The 22,153-nt window shown below is 40.5% G+C and overlaps 1 protein-coding gene across 1 annotated transcript; it reads left to right on the forward strand.

The window, feature by feature from the left end:
• Nucleotides 1–425: 425 nt before the first annotated feature.
• TECTB (tectorin beta) lies at nt 426–8,057 on the forward strand (the record flags this gene model as incomplete). Its single annotated transcript, XM_079536056.1, has 10 exons — nt 426–501; nt 2,254–2,444; nt 2,844–2,986; nt 3,074–3,146; nt 4,128–4,231; nt 4,307–4,390; nt 4,544–4,706; nt 6,280–6,349; nt 7,497–7,529; nt 8,005–8,057. The coding sequence occupies 10 exons, from the start codon at nt 426–428 to the stop codon at nt 8,055–8,057; spliced, it is 990 nt and encodes a 329-aa protein (XP_079392182.1).
• Nucleotides 8,058–22,153: the final 14,096 nt, after the last annotated feature.

Below are 22,153 nucleotides of genomic sequence, written 5' to 3' on the forward strand. Positions count from 1 at the left end.
GATAGACACCAACACAGAATAATTTTTGCATTACATTATTCAGCACAGTATGTATGTTAGTTGCATAGTATTTCTTCTAGTAATTTTTATTGTCTCTTTTTCCAGCTCCCATTGTTTCAGTTTCCTTTAGTTATACTAACGTTTCAGGTTTAGATTCTTTAAAAGAACAAAAATATCCTAGAGTAACTTTAAATCAACTCTAAACTGAAATAGTAGAACTGTCTAGTAGTGATCCATCGATAAGAGTGTCTTGGAAATTCATGTCTTTTTGATGCAATGAAATTGGCTGACAATATCAGCAATCTTATTTATTTCTCTCTGCAAGACTGACAAGTTTAGATAGTAGCCAGTTTAACAGTTTCATGTCTTCCAGTTGAAAAGACAAATTCATCTTTTTTCCCTGTGTCCTCAGGTCATTGCAAGAAATGGTGGCTGTTACTACTTATCTGATGGTCATCTTGGCTCAAGCTTTTGCGGGGCCCTGCACTCCAAACAAAGCAGGTAGAATTACTCAAGTCTCCCAAGCTCTTTTCTTGTATTTTATCTGCCAAAGTGTTGTTTTCCATTTAAAGCTGGTTGTTTTTTCTTTTTTTTTCCTTTAGAGTTAAACTGTAGGTTCTGGAGAGTTAACCCTCATATTTCTTTTATCGATTTATTTCTAGCTAGCATAGTAAAGCATGCACTGCTAAGGTCCTACCTCCCTATAGAGTTAGGATGCTTAACTCTGCAATAACCACAGTGCAATAAAGTTAAGCATGAATAGAATTCAGATGTAAGATGGCAAATAAAAGAGCAGCAATTAAAAATTGGCCAAAATAGCCACAGTTAGTGCTGCTGACCTCTGCTGCCTGAGCTGGGTTTTAGCCCTCCTGACTGCAGTCTGATGACTGGTGCTGAGTGAGCGAGCTGGGCTGAGCTTCTGAACACCACTGCTATATTTAAAAACATAATGATCATCATTGAAGCCGAGACCCTAATTACACTCTGATTTCTGCCTAGATGCTCAAATGATCTGGTGCCAGACAAAACTTCAATGTAGAATTCACTAAAATTAAGAAACATACTTTAAGAAAGTGTTGGAATATGCCTCAATAGAGAGTCTTTGCACTGAATGTGTGGCATTTTTGTATATAATAATAGACCAGCGTATGCTACTGCCAGTAACTTCATGGTATATTTTAAGTATTTGGCCCTCTCTCTACCAATTTCAGTGCCCTCTCTTGCACAAGGAGTTTCTCAGAGCTAAGGACCTTCCACAGTTGTGAAGTCACCATCTCTGACCACCAACACAAGCAGAACAAGTCTGCATTTGTTGATTTGAAAGAAGTAACCTAGCAAGGTCCCTACATGATTTTCCGCACATAAATTCCCCAACTCCTGTGTATTCCCCAAACTCCTGCAAGCACAGGAAGGCTGAAGAGTCAGGCTTTTATCATAAAGATGAGAGTGTTGGAAGTTTTAAAATAGACAAGCAGTTCTGGGCAGAGTGTTTTTTAAGGCGGTAATTGGCATTCTTTCCCAATTTTCAGTTCACTAGTGTTTAGACAGTATTTCTGTTTGAATTCACATCACATCCTCAAATTCACGCTGCCTGATTCTCTTCGAAAAAGGCTCAAATCTTCTGACATGACAAAGCAATTAGTCTCAGTTACAAAGTTCAATATTTGTTATTGCTATAGCAGTAACCACTCAAGGAAACAAACTGCAGTGCTATTAGCTATCACTGTTAACAGGGCTAAGCTTCTCAGTTCTTACCTTCTAACATGGAAATTGTTAAACTTGTGTGCACTGGCCCCTCTAGATCAAACACTGCTACAAAAAAATGCAAATCTATTGCAGCTTGACAAACAACTTTGCTGATATTATCTTTACAGTGCCAGTGTCATTCCACCAACAGCAGCCAGCTCTGCAGCTCTGTAATCCAACATGACATTTCAGTGCAGCAGTTCTTCACCTCAGTGTCTTTGTTCCTTAATCAGCTGCTCCAGAAAGCTAAAAAACGTGCATGAAGTTCTGTGTTGATTAGAAAGCAAGGACAAAACTCATTCAGGGAGGACTGAATTTAACAACCTTGAGGTCAGTTCTGCATAGCACACACTGTTCCCATTCCCCTGCTGCTTACATTAGGAGACCTTCCAGCAGATGTTCCAACCCACAGGATTTAAATCCCCATGGAAAGCAGATGTGCAGACTTGTCTTTTTGAAAGAAAGGCACTCCTGAATGTCACTCTAGGCATACTGTTTTCCTTTCAGATGTAATTCTGGTATACTGCTATCCTAGAACCATCATTACAAAAATTCCGGAGTGTCCTTATGGATGGGAGGTCAATCAGCTGGCACTTGGAGGCATTTGTTACAATGGGATCCATGATTCAGGATATTACCAATTCACAATTCCAGACCTGTCACCTAAAAATAAATCATACTGTGGGACGCAGTCAGAGGTAAGACTTTCAGACCAATGTTTCTGACCAAAGCTCAGCCTGAGCAGGGTTCAGGAATTGGCTGGATTCACTTGAAAGAGTCCTTTTGGTTCCAGTGGGCTTTAAGTACTGATGAAGAGAGGGCAATTTGGGTAGGGTCTCCTTGTAGATATAGAAGAAGAAGGAATTAAATAGTCACGCTCTGCATCTACTGGCAAAATGCACACAGGTTTAGTGCTATTAGCCTGTGTGCTTGTCACCCACTTGTATACATACACAGAGTATGAAAAGCTACAAAACCATGTTTCTTTAGGAATGCTGTTTTGTCACAAGGTTGAATCCTCATATTTCAACATGCCAGGTCGCCTGGTGCCTCAAATGGTCACTGTTGCATACATGTTTCTGTTTTCCCACCTACAGTTTAAGAACCCTGTTTATCACTTCTACAACTCCATCGTTTCCAATGACTCCACAGTGATCGTGAAGAGCCAGCCTGTGAATTACTCATTCACCTGCACGTACAATGCCAACTACTTGGTGAACCAGGCTGCCTTTGACCAAAGGTAAGCTTTGGTCTGGCAGTGAGGCTCACTCCTTTTTTAAACCCCACGTTTCACTCATACAGAGCCATGTGGTTTTTACATCCCTAGGGTGGCCACCGTCCATGTGAAGAATGGGAGCTCTGGCTCATTTGAAAGTCAGTTATCCCTCAACTTCTACTCTGTAAGTGTTCTTTGTCACTCAGCTTTTTGCCTTCACTTACCACAAACTTCAGCAAGAAAAAAGGGCTGCTGCTCCTGACTTCTGCATGTCACGGAGCACATTACCAGCCCACAGCAGATCATTACAGCGTGGTTTGTACAGGTCTTTGTTTCCAGTGATTAACAGGGATGTGACTTAAACCGAACAGAGAAGACACATGCCAACTGTTCGTCCAATTCCTCCACATGTGGCAGCTTTTTTCTTCTGACTGGTACATTTCTAACATGCTGACAAGTTTTATAAAGAAAAAAGCAAAACTTGTTGGTAGCCTCACTCAAAGAGCAGCACCATGCACCTACAGACACAGACACTATGACATTGTCTCTGTAAGACTAGAAAAGCTCTGCATGTCCCTTGCAGTCTGCTTCCTTGTCCTCTCATCTGGCAGACATTTCATGTTCCCCAGAGATCCTGCTGGAATTTTGCTTCCAGCTTCTGTCCCTGGATATCAGGCTGATCTTTTGAAGCATTCCTCTCCTCCCCACAGCTACTTCATGCTGCTCCTGATCTTTTCCCATCAAAGCACACTCTAAAGCACCAAAGCAGATAGAAAAAGCACAGCTACTTCATTTAGACACCCTCAATGTGACCAGCCCCATTCCCACTCCATACAGTCATCTTCAGTGCCCCACTCCTACCCACTTCTCCCAGTAACTCTGGTTCACAAGGGCAGCAGCCTCAGGCCCACTTCCCACTCATGCTCTCATTCTGCACATGCCAATCAGCAGCAAATTCTGCCACTTATTGCTATTACGAGCCAAGCATCACCAAAATTGCAATAGTCCTACTACTAAACACAGATTTTGGAGCTCGCAGGTGGTAAGTACCCAGGCTTCTGGAGCCCACCTCTCTAGACCTGTTTGAAGTTGCCATATGCCTGTTTTGCATGGTGCTTGTAATGTATAATGCTTTTTTCTCTTTTTTTTTTTTTCCCCCCCAAAGAATGCCAAGTTTTCAAGTATAAAAGAAGCCCCTTTTGTCGTTGAAACATCAGAAATTGGTTCTGACATATTTGCTGGCGTGGAAGCTAAGGGCTTAAGTGACAGGTATGTGAAGAAAGGGATGACAATAAATTGGTAATCGGGATGCTGTGCGCTGATTTGATGCTTTTGCCTCCCCAGGTTCAAAGTTGTTCTCAACAACTGCTGGGCAACACCCTCCTCAGAGTACTTCTACCAGGTGCACTGGCCTCTGATCACCAAGGGGTAGGTGCTGGTGGGCCTGGGGAACTGCCCTAGTGTTTCCCAAGCACACAAAAGTAGGAAGTGGCCCAAAGCTGGGGAAATGCCTTCACCAGACCGTGACCTCAGGACACAATTCACAAGTCAAGATCTGACATTTCTCCATATACAATACAGGTGTGCCTCGGACTTCTCCATTATCGTCCACGAGAATGGGAAAACAAACCGTGCGACGTTTCAGTTTAACGCTTTCCGCTTCCAAAACATCCCCAAGCTGTCCAAGGTCTGGCTGCACTGCGAGACTCATGTGTGCGACAGCGAGAAGTTCTCCTGCCCAGTGGTAAGGCCTCCCTCCAAGGGAAACACACAGAGCTAATTTCAGACAGAGGGTGATCCGGGGGCACGCCAGGTGAGGAGCAGGCATTAGATAGAGCCACTACTATGCATTAACCCGAGTGGTGGGCTGTGCACCCTGATCCCTATCATGCCATGGGCACTGCGTGCAGCATTGAGCAATTTGTTTGGAGGTATTGAGAAATAATGCAGTCATTTTAAAACCTCAGTTTTTGTCAACATTGCAGACCACTGCTCCTGTTTGGCAGACAGCTATAGCTAAACAAAAGCCTAAAAAAATATGAGAAAGTAGAACACTTGCCACTGCACCATATATTTCAGTGCTGAGGGCAACCTAGTTCAAAGCTTGCCTCTGCTCAAATAAAACCTCCCAGACCTTCTTCCTAGAGAAAGTTCATCTCTGCTACCCACAGTAAGTTACTATTATTGGAGCTGTCTTCCTCTGCAGGAAATACATAAGCGGTCATTGGAGCAGGAACATTGGGATCATAGAGCAGGTTTCTGCAGCCTTAGGTGAGAATGAGAGGGAAGATGCTATGCAGGCATGCTATTTTGCATTAGGATCATATACCAATCACACCAACTGATGCAAGGGTTACTAAGCTATCTTTCTTTAAAGACTTTTCTACCTCCTTCAGGAAGTCAGGGCTTCATTATTCCTTCTCTTAGCCCATGATTATGTCATTGCCATAAAGTGAAGTTGAATTTTATTTCATCTGAAATGAAAGCCCCAAATACTCCTTGGCCCACAGACAGCTGTATCAGCAACAAAGATTTTTTTTGCTGAAGAAGAGAAAACATAGTTGTTCATAACTGTTCAATTGTTCATAACAATTCTTCTTTCTAAACCCCTCCTCACTACTGGTGCCACTATAAGATAGCAGCCTATTACCCAGTACCAGCACTAAACGGGGGGCACTGGCTTGTGCAGAAGCTACAGGTCTGACAAAAATACATTATTAGAAATTTCAAGTTTCAAAGGCAAAAGAAAGAAAAATACAGGATTAGATTTTGTTCTTTGTTTTTAAAGGCTTTTTTAAACTTCTTATCCAGTCACATATCAGGGTGAAAAGAAAACATCACACAGTACTCCGATAAAGACCTTGTCAGCTGTAACAAGAGATGTTAGATCTGGATAGATGATGATCTGAATGAAAGGGATTTGGTGCTTCCTCTTCATATTCAATGAAGAATAATTACAATTACCAATAAACAACAACAGAAGTCTTCACAGAGGTCATAGGTTAAATAGATGGAGCTCAGCTACCCCTTTCCTCTCCTTGACAGGAGGCTTGTTCGAAACTGCATGGGAAGAGCAGCCCACTGACAGCCACTATACAGGCACACCAAAATCCTCATCCAATACACAGCAAAAGCTCTTCTTGAGCACCAAAAAACCTCAGTGACTACAGAAAAATAAAAAATTGTCCCTAGAAAACACCCAGCAAAATTGATACAGATTTCATTTACTTGATCGAAAACATGAGAATTGGATTTGGACATACACATAGGTATATTAATTTTGCGGGGTATATATGGCTTTCTCTTTGATCCCTTAGACATGCGACAAACGAAAGCAGCGCATGGAACAAACCGGAGGTGTTTTAGTGGCGGAGATCTCTGTGCGCAGTAAGTGGCCGGGTTCCTGGGGTGGTGCTCCCTTTGGGAAGCAGCAAACCTCTACGTTGGGGGTTGTGACAGATTGGCTCAGTTGTATAAAGAATATAGAGATGTTATAATTATGAAATAAACCAGGCAGTTTGGTTAAATGGGTTACAATAACAAAATGAGAATAGATAGAATGCTTACCCACGTCCTGGGCTCGCTGCAAAACTCCAGAGGAGGGATTTCCAGAAGAGATCCTTTAAGAGTTAGCTCTTAAACAGATCTAGGAGAGGTGGAACCAGGCTCCATCCGCACAGGTGAAGGCAATTCACCTGTGCTCCCATGACTGACTCCTTGGTTGCCTCAGGTGATCAATCAGAGGTTCAGGCCGTGATTCAGCAGCTCCCACATACTCACTGAAACTCTCTTCATTTTCAAAGTGAGTAGATGCACCCATCTGGCATTAATGATAAGTGACCAAACCACTTCCACAGCAAGTTAGCAACGTAAATCCTGGTCACCCAAATTTGACCTGAGCAACAGCCCAGACAATCTCTGATGGGATGCATGTGAGTGGGAGAGAAGCCAGGCTTAGGAGCAACAGGAAAGCAGCACTGAGGCTTTCTTTACACTTACAGTGGATTCTTCACAGTAACCAGAAATCCAGCAGGTCAACCCTACGTGCCTGTCACTCCTAATGTGAACAGCCATCAATCCTTCCCATTACAAAGCAAAATAATCTACTTCTAGCTGCTGCCTTCTGGCGGCAGAAATTTCTCCCTAAGCTAGTTTGGTTCTGCAGATCCCGCACAGCTTTGGACACAAGTCCTCGGAACAAACTATGCCTAAATCATGCTTTCACTAAAGCCTTTCATACTGGTTTCACAACCACATCCACACCATCCTGTTAGGCAACATAAATTACAGATACATATGGAGCGACATTATTGACAACCAGAAGGTTGCACCACTTCAAACACCACTAATTTTATAAAATTAAAGAACTGAGAGGATTCTTTTACAACTTCGGAGAGTAAAACCAAGAGGAAAAAATACCCAGAATTTCCAAATATGGCCAAATTATCTGCTTTCATAGAGCACGTTAGTGCACTTTGCCCTATTTAAAACATGCCATTCAAATGTTATCTTTTTCTCTTATTTTACTTTACAGACAAAGGTTTATCCAGATTTTACATGCTCTCAGGTAAGCAGCAAAATACAACAATGATTATATCAATCCCAAATATGCATCCTGAGTGGCTCTGTCAAAGTAAACTCCATAGCTCAAAGAAAGATTTGGTAAATTTTATAATTTTGACAGAAGGAAACATTTGAAGATCAAATCTTACCTCTCTTTGCTTTCCTCCTGTAGGCACTTCCTTCAACCTAGACAATGAAATTGTATCAGTAACTTTCGATACTGAACAGTAATTTCTCTTCTTTCCACGCACTCTTCCCAAAAAGGAACAAACATGCTTTGCTGGGTTAACAGAGATGCTTGGAAAGCATTTCTATTGGAGCTTGTCTGAAAGCCTTTTCAAAGCTTGTTTGCCAAAACCTGGTACAGTGACAGAGCCACATAAAGGCATGTAGTATTTTGGTAAGGGTGGGAAGAAAACATGAAAGGCAGCTGATGGTGAGTACTCACATTTAGTCTTTTTTTTTTTTTTCTTTTGCAGATGTTATCTTCCACCTGTTCTTTGCGATTGGCTTTTGTGCCATTTTATTATAAAACTCAGCTTAGCTGTGTTTCTTAACATTTCCCAATCCTGGACTGGCACTTCTTTACTAAAGATGTTTATTTTACAAGAGAAAAATTAAAGTCACCAACAATCCTTGTGCACTGTTTCACCAGATAAATAAACCATTCCACGAGCCTTGTGTCTCTAGTATTGGAGAGCCCCAAAGCAGCTGTGCCCCTCCCAGATCCATGCAAACATTTTAAACTAGGGAAAATAAAACGGCTATGTATTTTACTGATGCCTCCTCTTACAGAGCTGTGATGCCAATAGTATTTGTTTCTACACAGAACATAAGGATATTCAAACTCTGCATTTTTCACTGCCAAATTTCCCTTCAGCATCCCCATTCCTTATCAGCCTCAGTGTTGTATCAGACTTCCCTTCAGGCCTGGTCTGCCAAGGCCATGAACACTTCACCTTGATCTGTAGAGCCCCTCAATGCTAAAAAACCAACCTAGCAGTCAATGGCAGAAAATAGTGCCTTCTATGAAGCAATAGTTCAGAAGTCCTAGGAATTACCTGATGTTTCTTTCCTGTTTCTCACCATCGATTGGATGGGTGAAGTAGAGCTCAGCACATGCTGCAGTAGGTATGGTGCTCTTGGAACCAGGCAGCCTTGTGACTAGACAGGCTTAGCTCTGAACATCCATTGTATGGATGTGAAGTAAGCATGCCTGAGGCTGGAAAACAAGGTAGTGAGCTTTAGGATGCATCCTTGGAGACAGATGGTGTCAGATATAGCAAGGTCCAGGTGCTAGTTCCTGTATCTAAGGAGAAGTCAATAGAAAGGGAAACAATGATTACTGAAGAGCAGGACATATCAGGGCATGAAACAACTTTCCAGCAAGTAATGGTAGGTATCTTACTTTCTGTAACTGCTAAAACAATACTCAGCAAAACATCTGAACATGTCAGGTAAGAAATATTCCTAGGCATTTTCCATGAAACTTTTGGTATCCTAATGGTGACAGCAAGAAGAATTACTACAGCTGTTACTACAGTTACGCCCTTTCCAAGCTGCCATATAGAAGTAATTTTCTCTCCTCTCCAATTCTGAAGGAACTTTCTAACTGGAAGCATGGTGAACACAGTGATGCTACCTCAACCCCTCACTGGCTTCAAGCTGTAAAGAGATGTTGGATTTCTGCAAAATAGCCTCCTCAGAAGTGGGAACCAAAAGGATCACAAACATCTTCAAGCAGCATCCCTATGTCCCTATGTTAGCTGTTCTTTTGCTTTCTTTGGTATTCCAAACTCCATGTTCCATAACAGATTGAACTGTTTTTGAGAAGAGGAACAGCCCTCTGTGAGCATCATTTTATTACACAGAAACCACCACTCTAAATATGAAAGTTCCTACATAATTATATTAAGTTTCTTCAGCTCATTGTGCTTTTTGAAATAATTACAAAGATAATACATAGCTGGTTCTCTATTTGCTCCTCTTGGTGTAATTTCAATATATTTATAAAATACAGATGTATTCATAAAAATGGAGAACAAAGCTGGTTGAGGTTGAGATTCTAGCAGACAGCATCCACCCTGCCAGCCCGAACGGTCAGCTCTGAAGGAGTGCATTTAGTCATTACGTACAACAGAGGGCACTCTCTTGACAGTATTGTCCGATTCAAACGACGGTTCAAAGAATTGTTCCTGTGAGGCAAGTCTTGGTGGCACAAATGTGCCACTAGGCAGAGCAGAGCTATTGTACATCTTGTGAATCATTCAATATTTTGATCAGAGACCCCGCAGCTGCTGCTCCTCCATTTGTTCTCTTTTCCCTCTTCCCAATAACACCCCAAATTTCAAAACCTTCTACCCAGCAGCTTCATCTCTTCAAATTCTCATTCGCCACACAAGATTAACAGCATGACTTCTCCAAAGCTTGTTTCTTTTGCTTGCCCTTTGCAGCAGCCACTCTCCTCCTCCAGTCGTGGCTATATTGTGCAGAAACCCTTGAGCTGAGCACCCTTGAGAGGATGATTAATTTTCTTCCTGATTATGCAATAACTTTTTCATTGGAACAAACCTTGCATGATTGCAGTGTGCCTCCAAATTCCCAGGCTTTCTCCCTGCCCACCGTGGGATGGAGCCTTTGGGCATACATACCTCCCCGTGGTTACAGCACTGCACTGAATGTGGTCCACTCAGGCAGCTGGCTGTGGATGCAGGATGGGCAAAGCCCTGTCACCAGTCCAAGTTTGGATCACTGTCACTCTACAAGAATCATTTCTTGATAAATAACAGTAACTATAATAATACAGCCCCCAGAAGTGACTGTTAAAAGACCTGTCCCGGAATACAGGACCATATGAATAGGTTTCATCTCTAGAAGCGAGTTAATTACTATTACTTAAGGCAGCACAAGTTGTCCATACTAAAAACCTTGCTTAAAAAATGTACTATACCTCACTTACATTTTTCTTAACCTTTCTTAATAATATTTACTGAGCTAAATAATATTTCTTTTCCAAAATTCAAAAATACATGTGTTGCAAATGGTTTTAGTGCAAGCTAATACTTGATAAGCTTCTTAATTTCAGATGAACTGTAACTCCACATCTTTTTCAGCTGTTAGAGCATGAAGGTGCTTGCCTAGATCTCTGCATCTGCATGTGAAACTCAAGGCCATTCATGGAGATGCAGGGAAAGGGAGGTTAGTTACAGTGAACACAGATAATCTGTTTAGAAGCAGATTTACCCAAAGGTTACAATTTGTCCCAATTCCTCCTATATGAACAAACTCCAAAGGAGTAAGAGATTTTACATGTTTATCACGTTTAGTCATTGTAAAGATGACACATAAGGCCACCAAGGTCATGGCAAGAATCAGAAGAGCCAGAGAACACACACAGGTATCAAAATAACACAGGTTGCAGCATAATAGTGCTAGCAGTGACATTTACACAATACTTTGGTCATTATATATAGGTCACAATTCTCACTTGTGAATGGTAAACACCATTAGCTGTGATGGCCTTTGGCAGTCGCTGCATATGCAAATAAGAAATAAGAAGGTCCAAGAGAAATTGCCAATAAAAGAGTGAGTCATACCTAACAAAATGTTCAGGAGTACATAGCAGCAAGCATGCCATCTGCAGCTTCTTTCCAGCCTGGACACCCTATACTCAGCACAGCAAGGCACTAAAGTAAGAGACATCCTGAGCTGTCAGAGCTGCACTGTACCCTACAGCTTGTAGATCAGCACACTTTCCAATACACTTAATTTTTATTCTGTCCTTCAAAAGCAATTGTGTAAGACGTGCTCCAGTTCTGAATTCTGAGATAGATGCTGTTAAATGCCCCTATACAAAGCCCACTGGAATGCAAATAGCTTTTCTGTGGTGCAACTGGGTCTCCAGCCTTCCCAGGCTGGTTCCACACAGAGCAGCCTGTGCCTCCTCTCCTGCTAAATTCTCTCTGCGTGTGGTTTCATCCACATTAACTGCCTCCTCCCACAGACTGGCTCCTTGTGGAGATTTACAGACTGTGACACAAAACACCACTGGTAGGGATCCCATTCTGCTGTAAGTTAGCCTTCCTTCCCTGCTTATGCTCACCTGCTCTTCTATTCAGAAAATAACATCAATATTTTTCTTCTCACAATGGCATACATCAACAGAAAGATTCAGGACGTGTGTCAAGGTGACCTAATTTTAAAGAGATGATTAACTCACCATAGATAGCAGGGACTTGTCAGCAACATGGCCCTGAAATATGTTTTGAGAAGATCCTGCAGGTTTAAATCACTCTATCCTTTTCCATAAGCACACTCAGCAGTGCAATATCCATATGATGCGGTACTGAGTGATGGGAATGGGGAACACTGATCCTACTCCTTGGTGAGTGATAAAGCCAATGTCTAATGCTAGAGCTTTTCACAGCTTGTTGCTGTGAAATGTTTGCTCTGCAGTATATATTTACACACTGATTATTCAGCCCTGATACGGGTATTCTGAGCACATTTCATTGCCTTAATGCCCAACACTTCTACAGCAGCTTTTAAGGAAAACTTCAAAATACTCCAAAAACAGTAACTAATCTGAAAAACTTAATCCTCCCTCTACAAACTGAGGAAAACTGAAGCAGAAGGGATGAAGCCAGCAGATCATAGCAGGGTAGCAAGTCCGACTCCAACTCAACCTAGACACAGGGAATGTTACTTGAACAACAAAAATAGTCATCAAGGAAAAATAAGTGGCCTGACCTGATATCTGAGTATGAGTTATGAAATCAGAAAACTTGCCAATTTTGTATTTGTTTCATTTGTCTTAGAAAGAGATAAGCCATGCATACAGAAAATCAAGAGAACAAATGTAAAGGTTGTGATATACAATTAATTATCTATCTGGTGATCTACAATAATGACCCACAAGCACCAATAGCAAACAGAAGGTAAAATTCAAAGGTTAATCACTTAGAATCTTACACCAACAGGTTCTACCTCACACTTGCAATAGGTGTATCATTATGCTTCAGTGGGTAGCAATTTCTTACCCTCTGCTGCACCCAGACCTCCACCTCTGGCTCACCAGCAACCAGACCCAGTCTGTTTACTTGTGCAAATGCCAATAACACAGTCTCAGCTCTCCGGGCATGGAGCATATCTCACAAGAAATCACAGCCATCAGGAATTTCAAAGGCATCACAGCTATTTCTTCAGTGCAGTTGATCCCATTGTGGATGAGCTGGCTGCCAGACACCATATAGGCATCATCAGCAGTTTCTACCTTCAGCAAAATCAACAATGAAAAACCAACTATTCTTATTAGATATACTACAGGAGGGATATAAAACCAACTTCAGCCAACTTTAGAGATGATTCAGACAAGAAGACTAAGCATAAAACCAGGAGTTAAGATGCCTTTTCTCCACTAGTTTCAGTGCTCTCTTCCCAAAAGCCACTTGCTTTGTGGTTGATGGAGGGAGAAATAAAGTTAATGGATCTATGTCTGAGAAGAAAACAGAGAACCAAACTTTGCAGCTCCACCAGTGTTTAAGCAATAAACTACAATCCAGTGAAGTTGAAAAGGAGGAAAAAAAAGGATAGTTTTTTTGTGATTTGTATTTCATCATCATCTCTTTCATTTGTCCAATGTTTCATTATTTTGGAAATAGGCAGAAGTTACTGAAAGCTTTTTCCAAACTTTAATAAATATCAAAGAACATGATTCAAGGTATTCACCATTCATCACACTGACCAATATTGACTTTGCATTTCTTCCCCGCTTCTCCCCTTCTTCCTTAGCATCCAAAATTAGCTTGTATTTCTTACTGTCAAGAAAATGAGAGAAATACTTTGGTTAGCAAAACATCTGTACAGAGCCTTAATTGAAGGAATCAGGTAGTACTGATGACAAATCATGTCTGTCTTCCTTCTCTCTGCCAACAACTGCTTTGCCCTTTCTGCACCAATCCCTCCAAGCGATTGATGTCATTTTGCAGTTTACTCCTCAAATATCAGAGTGCCATAGGCAGAGATTCCTCCCGCTAGATCAGGTTGCCCAAAACCCCATTCAATCTGAACTTGAACACCTCCAGAGATGCTGTGTAAGATCCCAACATGCCTACTGGAACCTCTACAAGGATTGTGTTAGTTTATCATCCAAGGCTAAGAAACATAGCAAATAGTGTAGTGTCAGATTCCAGTAATTCTGTTCTGATGGCCGGATTTCATGGCAGGGAAGGGACTGACCAGTCCATTTTGTATTACTAGTCTTTTCATGACATCCCATAGTTTGATCATGCTTTGGCCCTTCTGCTGTGCATTTTTGCAGAATCTGCATATGATGCTAAAGATACAGTTCTTTCTCATTCTAGTTTAAATTGTAGCTAGCTGATGCAAGAAATAATTTTGAAAGAAAACAAACCATTCCATCCAGGATAATTTAATACTGGCTGCACGGGACCAGACAAAAGACTCATCCACTTCAAAAGCCTCTCTCTGACAGAAACCATCAGCCACAGCATTGAAACAACAGAGTAGGTACATATTGCATCTTAAGGTCCCCTACAGTAACGGTGGTAACCACGGCTATCTTGCAAAATACAAAGCTGTAGGCTTACATCCTGATCAAATTCTATCATAGATTACTACATAATGAAATACAGACACACTGAAAGGAATAAAATTTGATAATCTGAGCATATGGAGTGTAGGGAGGGGGGTTTGGCTGTAACAAGGCAGGATGTGACATTTTTAGGTATTTTAAATTTTTAGCTTATTTGAAAGTTTTTCACACACAGCAAGATTAATTAATATTTAGCTTCAAGAAGAGATTAAAAGAACATTTGTAATGAGAAGGAAGAGCATTGATTAATGATATGGAAGAACTCTGTCACTTCAGGCAATGTCAGTGATAGGTGGATGGTTGGACAAGATGATCTTAGAGGTCTTTTCCAACTTTAATAATTCTATGATTCTTTGATTGCATATCAGATGAAGTAACTGTAGTCTGTCCAAAACACCAAACCAATTAAGCGGTGACTGGTTTATTACTTGTCTAACCAACATGACATCTAGATTCAACTGGCTATTAATCATCTTCACTTCCTCTCTAAACCATGTATCAGTGTCACGGTGGGTTGTCTGGCAGCTATTTCCCTTCTCTGAAACAGCTGCATCAGAGCAGTGAACAAGCTCATGCACATGCCAGAGTCCACAAAGCACCTGCTGTCTGTTAAGTGAAAAGCACAGCCTATTTGTGGTAATAACTCTCCTATAAGTGAGCAAAACTCGCACCACACTTCAGTGAGAATTTGTGAGACATTTAATTCATTCGTTTATTTGTTGATTTACTCCTACTGATCAACGAGCACACAATAAAAAAAAAATTGATTACTTAATTGCTACTGAAATTAAAATGCTGGACAGCAAAGAAGAGTTTCCCACTGAGCTGAACTGTTTAACTTCTTGCATAGCAGACTTGATATCTGAAGAGCTATAGATCATAACCAAAGATTGCAAGTAGGTGAAGAAGCAGACACAGTTCCAGTTTGACACAGAACAAACAGAGCTATTGATTGGTACTAGTATTACCTGGATTTAATTAAATGGTTTGTCACTGCAAGGCAAACATTTATGTACAGAATTTAATCACATACTTGTCCCTGGAAATTCACTGGGCTACTACTGAATAGGTAAAAGTGTATGATGTGCTGAAGGCCAATTGATTCTGCTGATTGAAAAGGAATTATTTTGGTGGCAGCTAAACACTGCCACCAACAATTCATCCATTATTCATTCTTGCAAGCAAACCGTGTGGATGCAATTCAAGATGAGTACAGAGCCTCATGCAAGAGACTGGCAGCAGAAGGCTTCTCTTTGCAGCAAAGAAAAATAATTTCTGCCAGAATATCAAACCAAATCAAGTGATAGAAAAAGCATTTCCTTGAGTGACAGTGAGCAGCAACTTTAACCAGCACAAAAACATTTGCAAACAAGACAAAGACAAAAATAGCTTCATTCATCTTCTCCTCTTCTCTCCCACTCCCCTTTTGTGGAAGAAAACTTATTTTCAGAAATCTGTTGGGTTTTTTTTTAAAGTTGCAATTTATTAGAACTTTTTTTTTTTTTTTTTTCTTTTTGAGGGAGTGCAATTTTGGCAATGCTGTGTTAAAATCCCAGAACTCCATCAGTATCTTGAAATTTAGCATTTCCCCATTTTGCACGAGAATACTTCCCTGTTACTAAAAAATACAAAAGAGGGTATTTGTTCCTCTAGGGGAATTTTCAAGTCAATTCACTGTTTTTTTTTTCTCCAAACTTCTGAGGGGAAAAATAAAATGCACAGATTTTTTCAACATGTAAAAGTAATAGTAACAAAGCCTGACCTCACACACATACCCAACTACTCAAGAAAAACATTCTAGTCTTGATGTCCAACATTATTGAAAACATCTATCAAAGCACCCGAGGGTCCTGAAGTAACTGCCACAGAGAATAGACACTTCCCAGAGAATAGACACATCCTTCACAGGTCCATGCTTTATTTCTATTAGTCTGGCATCTGGAGGGTGTACAGATCACCTCATTACAGTATGCACTGACCAGTGCTCTTAAGCAGAAATAGTCTCAGCCTGACACAAAGAGCTGAGTCACAGAGCAGTGCTCTGCTCCTGGAAAAGCCATGGGGAAGCAGAGCAGACTCCTTCTGTGCTTCACTCACGAGATCAGCATGCTGGCAGGAATACATACCTCACCCAATACTCTTCATAGGCCCAACTCTAGCTTCAACAACCTGGGGTTTTCTAACTGCAACCCCTTTTGTTGCAACTGTACAGTTTCTGCCTTCTTTACCAATGATTTATTTTGTCTTGGTGCTAAACAGGCAGATAAGTGCGCCTTCATCAGGATTTTTCTGCCTTCTTTTTGATCTTTCAGTTTTACTCATATTTTATGATTAGTGTTCCTCTGGGGAAGTACAGGGAGGACAAAGTTGCTGTTTTGATCTGCACTGTTCTCTCAAAGTACTCAATGTACAGTCCCACAGTGTAATGCATGGGAGTGACCTAGGTCAGAGGTTGTTATGCTCCAGGCTTCACATGTGAACACATCCCTCCTCCCAGGTAAATGAGCAAAATGCTAATTTACAGTAAGTAGACTGACATCCTTCTCCTGCAGATTGTTAGGATGCACCAAGCAAATGGAAAGCAGCACATGCTACCAGCACGGTGTTGTGGCCAAGTACCATGCCAGCAACAAGTCTGTCAAAAGTCTGTCTTAGGCATAATTTACCTAGACTCTGTGGCCTGTGCTGGGGATCTATTGCTGAATTGCAGAACTGCATCTACATTACATCTACTGCAGAATTCTATGTCTTTCTAAGGGAACACAGCTGAAGAAAATATCTATGTATTTTAAAGATGATATAAGAAGTTTGGAATCTAAGTAAGAAGATCTTCACTGATCACAGCTCTCAAAACCTGAGCACTTAATAGATTCCTACAGAGCTCCTATGCAGAATGCTATGAAACAGTCCTGAGTACAGGCATCCTAATAGGAGGTATTCTGACAACTGAATCACATAACCATTTAAATTCAGAGTTTTTTGCTCAGTCAATGATTTGCCTTTTTAAGATACTGGGTATTTTGGATGAAGATCATAGAAGAAGCATAACATACTCCTTATAGACTCAAAGATGGAATAGATAGACTCAAATTCCTCATAGAGGAATTATAGAATCATTTATGTTGGAATTGCATCAGTTTTTGTCACACAGTAATCCTTGTTGAACGTTCTGACCTGCACTATGCTACTGAAGAGTGTAAAGTAATGTAATATGTACACACAACAAAAGCAAATGGCAAAGAGGACGGTTGCACGTTTATCACCAAGCAGTTTTCAGTACTAACAACGCACTGCCTCAGCTGCATCCTGGCCCAGAGAAGAACATTTCCTGTTAGTAAAGCATCACATGCTTTCTGCAAGATCCATGTATAAGTCCTCCTTTAAACATCTAACAACAAGGACCAAACCCACAGTTTTGGAAAGTCCACAGGGAGTCAACCTTTGGCCAAGTGTTTATTACCCACATGAATATCAACCATCACGAACCAGAAAACATTTCTTTAAAGCTAAAAAAGAAAATTGGTCAAAGGAAACAAGCAAGAGGCTCAACACTATCCCATTTCAGTTCTCTGTAGTATCAGAGAAATGCAATGCATTACACTCAGTTTTACATTCCCAGGTAAGAAATGCTGAGTTACAACCTGATGAAGTCAAACTGATTTAACCTTGCTTTGCTCCCTTAATGCATTCCTACTGATGCATAGTAGGAAAACTGGAATACATGATCTCATTCCCTTATACAACTGGAGAGCTGTGGGTCCATCCACAAGGCAAACCAGATGCAGTTGACCTCTGTGCAGATGTCTATTCTTTCCTGTTGATGACAAAGGAAACCTAGGATGACTAAACCTTCAGTTTAAGTAGTACAGTTAAGCACCTACAGCTAAACGACTGCATGTGCACAGAGCATGTGTAATTCAACATCTTCCAGCTGGAGAGACAGGTTGCATTGCCTTTGAAATGCTCATGTAACTAGGAGCAGAAATTATGCCATTCACTTAGTTAAACAATATCAACTGGACATACAACACTCAATAGAATAACTGGTCATACTCATTTTCCATCTTATTTAATAATGTTGTATACTTAACAATGCCAAATCCAGATGATAAAGGAAAACTGTATTTGAACTGGAACTTCTAGTAGCAGACAGTACATACCTGAAGTTCTCCTGCTGCAGGAACACATCTTCTATATTGTATCTGACCTTAACAAACGTTAACTAAGCTGGTTTTGCACAGATACATATTTTATCTGCTTACCCCTACACAGCAGCTTCAGGTGAGTGTCCAAGTAGCACAGCACAATTCCAGCCAAATACTTCAGACTTTTATGTAGTTCTTCTAACTGTGATGGATGAAAGATAATTTTTATATAAGTGGCTGAGAAGGATGTTGTGCAGTGTTGCTATCTGATCACATAAACAATGGGATATCACAACCAGAAGGCCAAAAAATGTATCTAGGGATGATGACAAGATGACAGGCTTTTTGTGTCATAAAATAAAAAGCAAAAGTTACTTTGTAGTGCAACTCTGAATCGTTCTGTAATCTTCACTCATCCCAGTTGTCACTTGGTTCTGGATTTTGTCTCACAAATCAGTTTGGTTCTATTCACAGCTTACAGCTTAGGGTTGTTTTTGTACTTGATTATATCATGAGCAAGTTCCATCATAAACCTTTGACTGTTAGCTAAACCAGTTACTGCACAGCTGAAAAATTACCAGATCTAGCATAAATTGCAGATGACTGTCCACTCTTCTCTGCTCAAGAACAACAGTCAGCCACATACAGAGATCAGCCAACACAGCTTTCTTATAAATCCCGGATCTGTGATTCAGTCATCTGGTGTCAAGTTTGAAACTTCAGCAATGAACTGAGCCAATGTCTTCAGTTGTTGGGCAAATGAAAATGCCCACATCACCTTATTCCCTCTGGCAGGGCTGAGGTTTACTACTGTTATCCTAAGGTAGGATACAACAGGGAAATAATTCCCACATTTTTAACCCACAGATATTTGTCTAACTTCCTTCTATCAAAATACTGGCATTCTTTGCATTATTGGAATAATACTTGCATTGAAGATCAAATTTCAATGGCTTTGGCCTGATGTTGTTTTTAGAAGAGGCCACACTAAAAGAAAGGAACTTGCAGAATAGGTAGAGAATGCAACAGATGACAAATAGAAGTAACAACAGAGAATTATGTATTATCTAACCCCCATCAATCAGCAATAGAACTTCTTTTCCCCCTTTATATGTCTCTACCAAAATGTATGTCCAGTAACTCAAAGTGTTGAACAATTTTGTCCCTAAGCAACCTCTGATTAAAAAAAAAAAAAAAAAAAAAAAAGTGAAATCAATTTACTTGGGAAAAAGTTGCTAAGGAATGAAAGCAATCAAGCAAACAAAACCATTGCAAACTGAAAGTTAACCATTCTTCCCTAGAAGCATGACCCATGAAACCATTTGCAGCAATCTTGTGACAGTGCAGAGAATGGCACATCACTCCCTGCAATACGACCGGGAGCAGGAACAGGCACAGCTGCGTTAGTGGCTCTTGGGCATCCTTTCTAAGAACTTATTACACCCTCATTAAAACACTGCAGCAACACCCCCCTGTGAGCCACAAACCACTGACACCAAAAATCACACAAGTCCTTTCAATGAACAGTTATTTACCTTTGACACACTGCTGTAAACTGTATTTTAACTCTGAGTACCAAACTTTCATTAAAGAAGTTTCAATACCCAAAAAGTATACAGAAATTGTTGAAGAACCATTACTGTAAAAGTGACTTCATTCAGAAAATCCTTTCCCAAACGTTGTAATTTAATGGGAAAAAAAATAAAAATTCAGACTGAAATTCTTCACTAGTTTGTTCCAGATTTTAGAAGCCATACTGGAGGCAATCTTGTAATCACATAAAACATCCCACTAACAGTCTAGAGAGCCTGCTGGCAGGCAGGGTCCTGCGAAAGGAGTGAAGGAGTATTTTCTGGTTTGCAATCTTATGAGTAGGTTGGGTAAATCACTAAGGTGAATGCACTGCATAAAAACAAGTTATTATTATGTGAGGGTGTAGCTGTCAGTATAAAAGATGGGTGAGTAAGCAACTGAGAAGCAATGCGCAAGAAGCTAGCAGCAGTGCTAAGGAGATTACAGAAACAACAGTGATACTGTATTGAAAGAGGTGAGTGACTGAAAACACAAAAATTACAACAAAATAACTTGAAATCAAAAAACTGTTGCTTGCTTTGTTCATTTGGGCAAAGATGCATAGCTGATGGTAACAACTCTGCGTTGCCATGGGATTAAGGCTTTAATGATATTTTTTATCTCTTCTGCTCTCTCTGGTGCGGTTTGTTCTCTTGTACGAAGCTTCTTAATAGATGCTAAGATTTTTATGGTTGTATGTATGATGAATGTATTTTCTAGAATATCCACTTCCACACATCATTTTTGCCTTGCACTTACTATCATGCTATCACTTTGCTATTATGCTATCATTTGCTTTTTGGGACTGAAGATGAGTAAAAGAAAAAGGATGAAGAGAAACCCTAACTCTTGTGAGAACTATTTATGTCTGGACATTTGGAAAGAGCAGAAATAAACATCAGATAAATGACCACTATCAAGTACAACAAATTGTGAAGCATGCGGACTGGATAAAATGCCATATAAAGAGCTAAGAATCAATTTATACTGGTACATATTTTTGAAGACTATGTTGACTTACTGCAAGACTGGAAGAATGCAAATAGCATCGGACCCACATGAAAAAAAGATGATCCAGTAACAACGTGGATGCTATTTTTTTTCTAAATAATGAAGTAGTAATAGTACTAACAGTATATACCACACTGGTGACTGCACAGAAATAAGCAAAGCCATCAACAGTACTGGTTGGATATACTTCACCACGCCAGACAAACATCATAAGGTTTTTTGTTGTTGTTGTTCATTTAAAAAAAAAAAAAAAAAATTGCAAAATGAAGAGATAAAGAGTATTCAAATGAGATGAAATCTAGCTAGGTGTTACAGAGGTATTTCCTAATGCGACTTCTTGCAAAAACTTAACCTGAAGAAAAAAAAAGAAACTAAAAGCACCAGTGTGCACCAGCTTTGGATGGAACAGACATAAAGGAAAGCAAAGAAAGACTCGCTGTTCCCAGCACCTGCAAGATCTCCAGCGCCCTGGGTTCTCCCTCCAGCTTTGCTGAGAGGGTGAAGCTGAACACCTTTTACATTAGTTTCTGCTTTACCTTTGTGTTTGAGACCACCTCTTGTGCATTTGGACAACAAACTAGGATCTGGAAGTATGACATTCATATGAAATAATTAATGATACTACTTACACCAAAGGTATTACAACAGTATGTGGGTGTTTAAAATGAAGTATGGTATGTGGCTGCTATCAGGAGGAAGACTCAATCACCTGTGCTCCTCACCTGCTGAAACATGAGTAGGTTTGGAATCACAGCATGCAGAACAAGGTGTTACTGTGGGACAAAACATTTTTGAGCAGTCTATGCAGTGTATGGGGCAGATACTGCTTATTATGGCCAAGTAGTTTTTAGTCTTCACAAAGCACTGATCTGATCTGCCAAAGGTTCATTGATTTAACTAATAATCCATTTCTCACGGATGATGATGCTTTGACATTTATAGATTGTACAGCATTTATGGCATGCTAGTGCAATCAGAGAGACAGATTACATTACATGATACAGACACTGGCTCTTCTTGGATGAGGTAACTGCCTCCAGGAAGGTTTCAAGCTGGATTTTAGCAGTTATAAGCAGAGATGTGCTGTTACAGGAATATTTCCTAGCACTCACCTTACTCTTGAATAATTCTACCGGGAAGCACATTCTTTGGATTTCTATAGAGCCAGCCAAAATGTGACTGCAGTCTTAGCCAATTCATTTAGAGCTACATACAGCTGGATAAGCAAAGCTCAAGGCACACCCCTGGGACAAGCCATACTATGACAGGTGTTAGATCTGAGAAGTT

This window comes from Tetrao urogallus (genome assembly GCF_951394365.1).
Source record: "Tetrao urogallus genome assembly, chromosome: 5".
NCBI lineage: Eukaryota > Metazoa > Chordata > Aves > Galliformes > Phasianidae > Tetrao > Tetrao urogallus.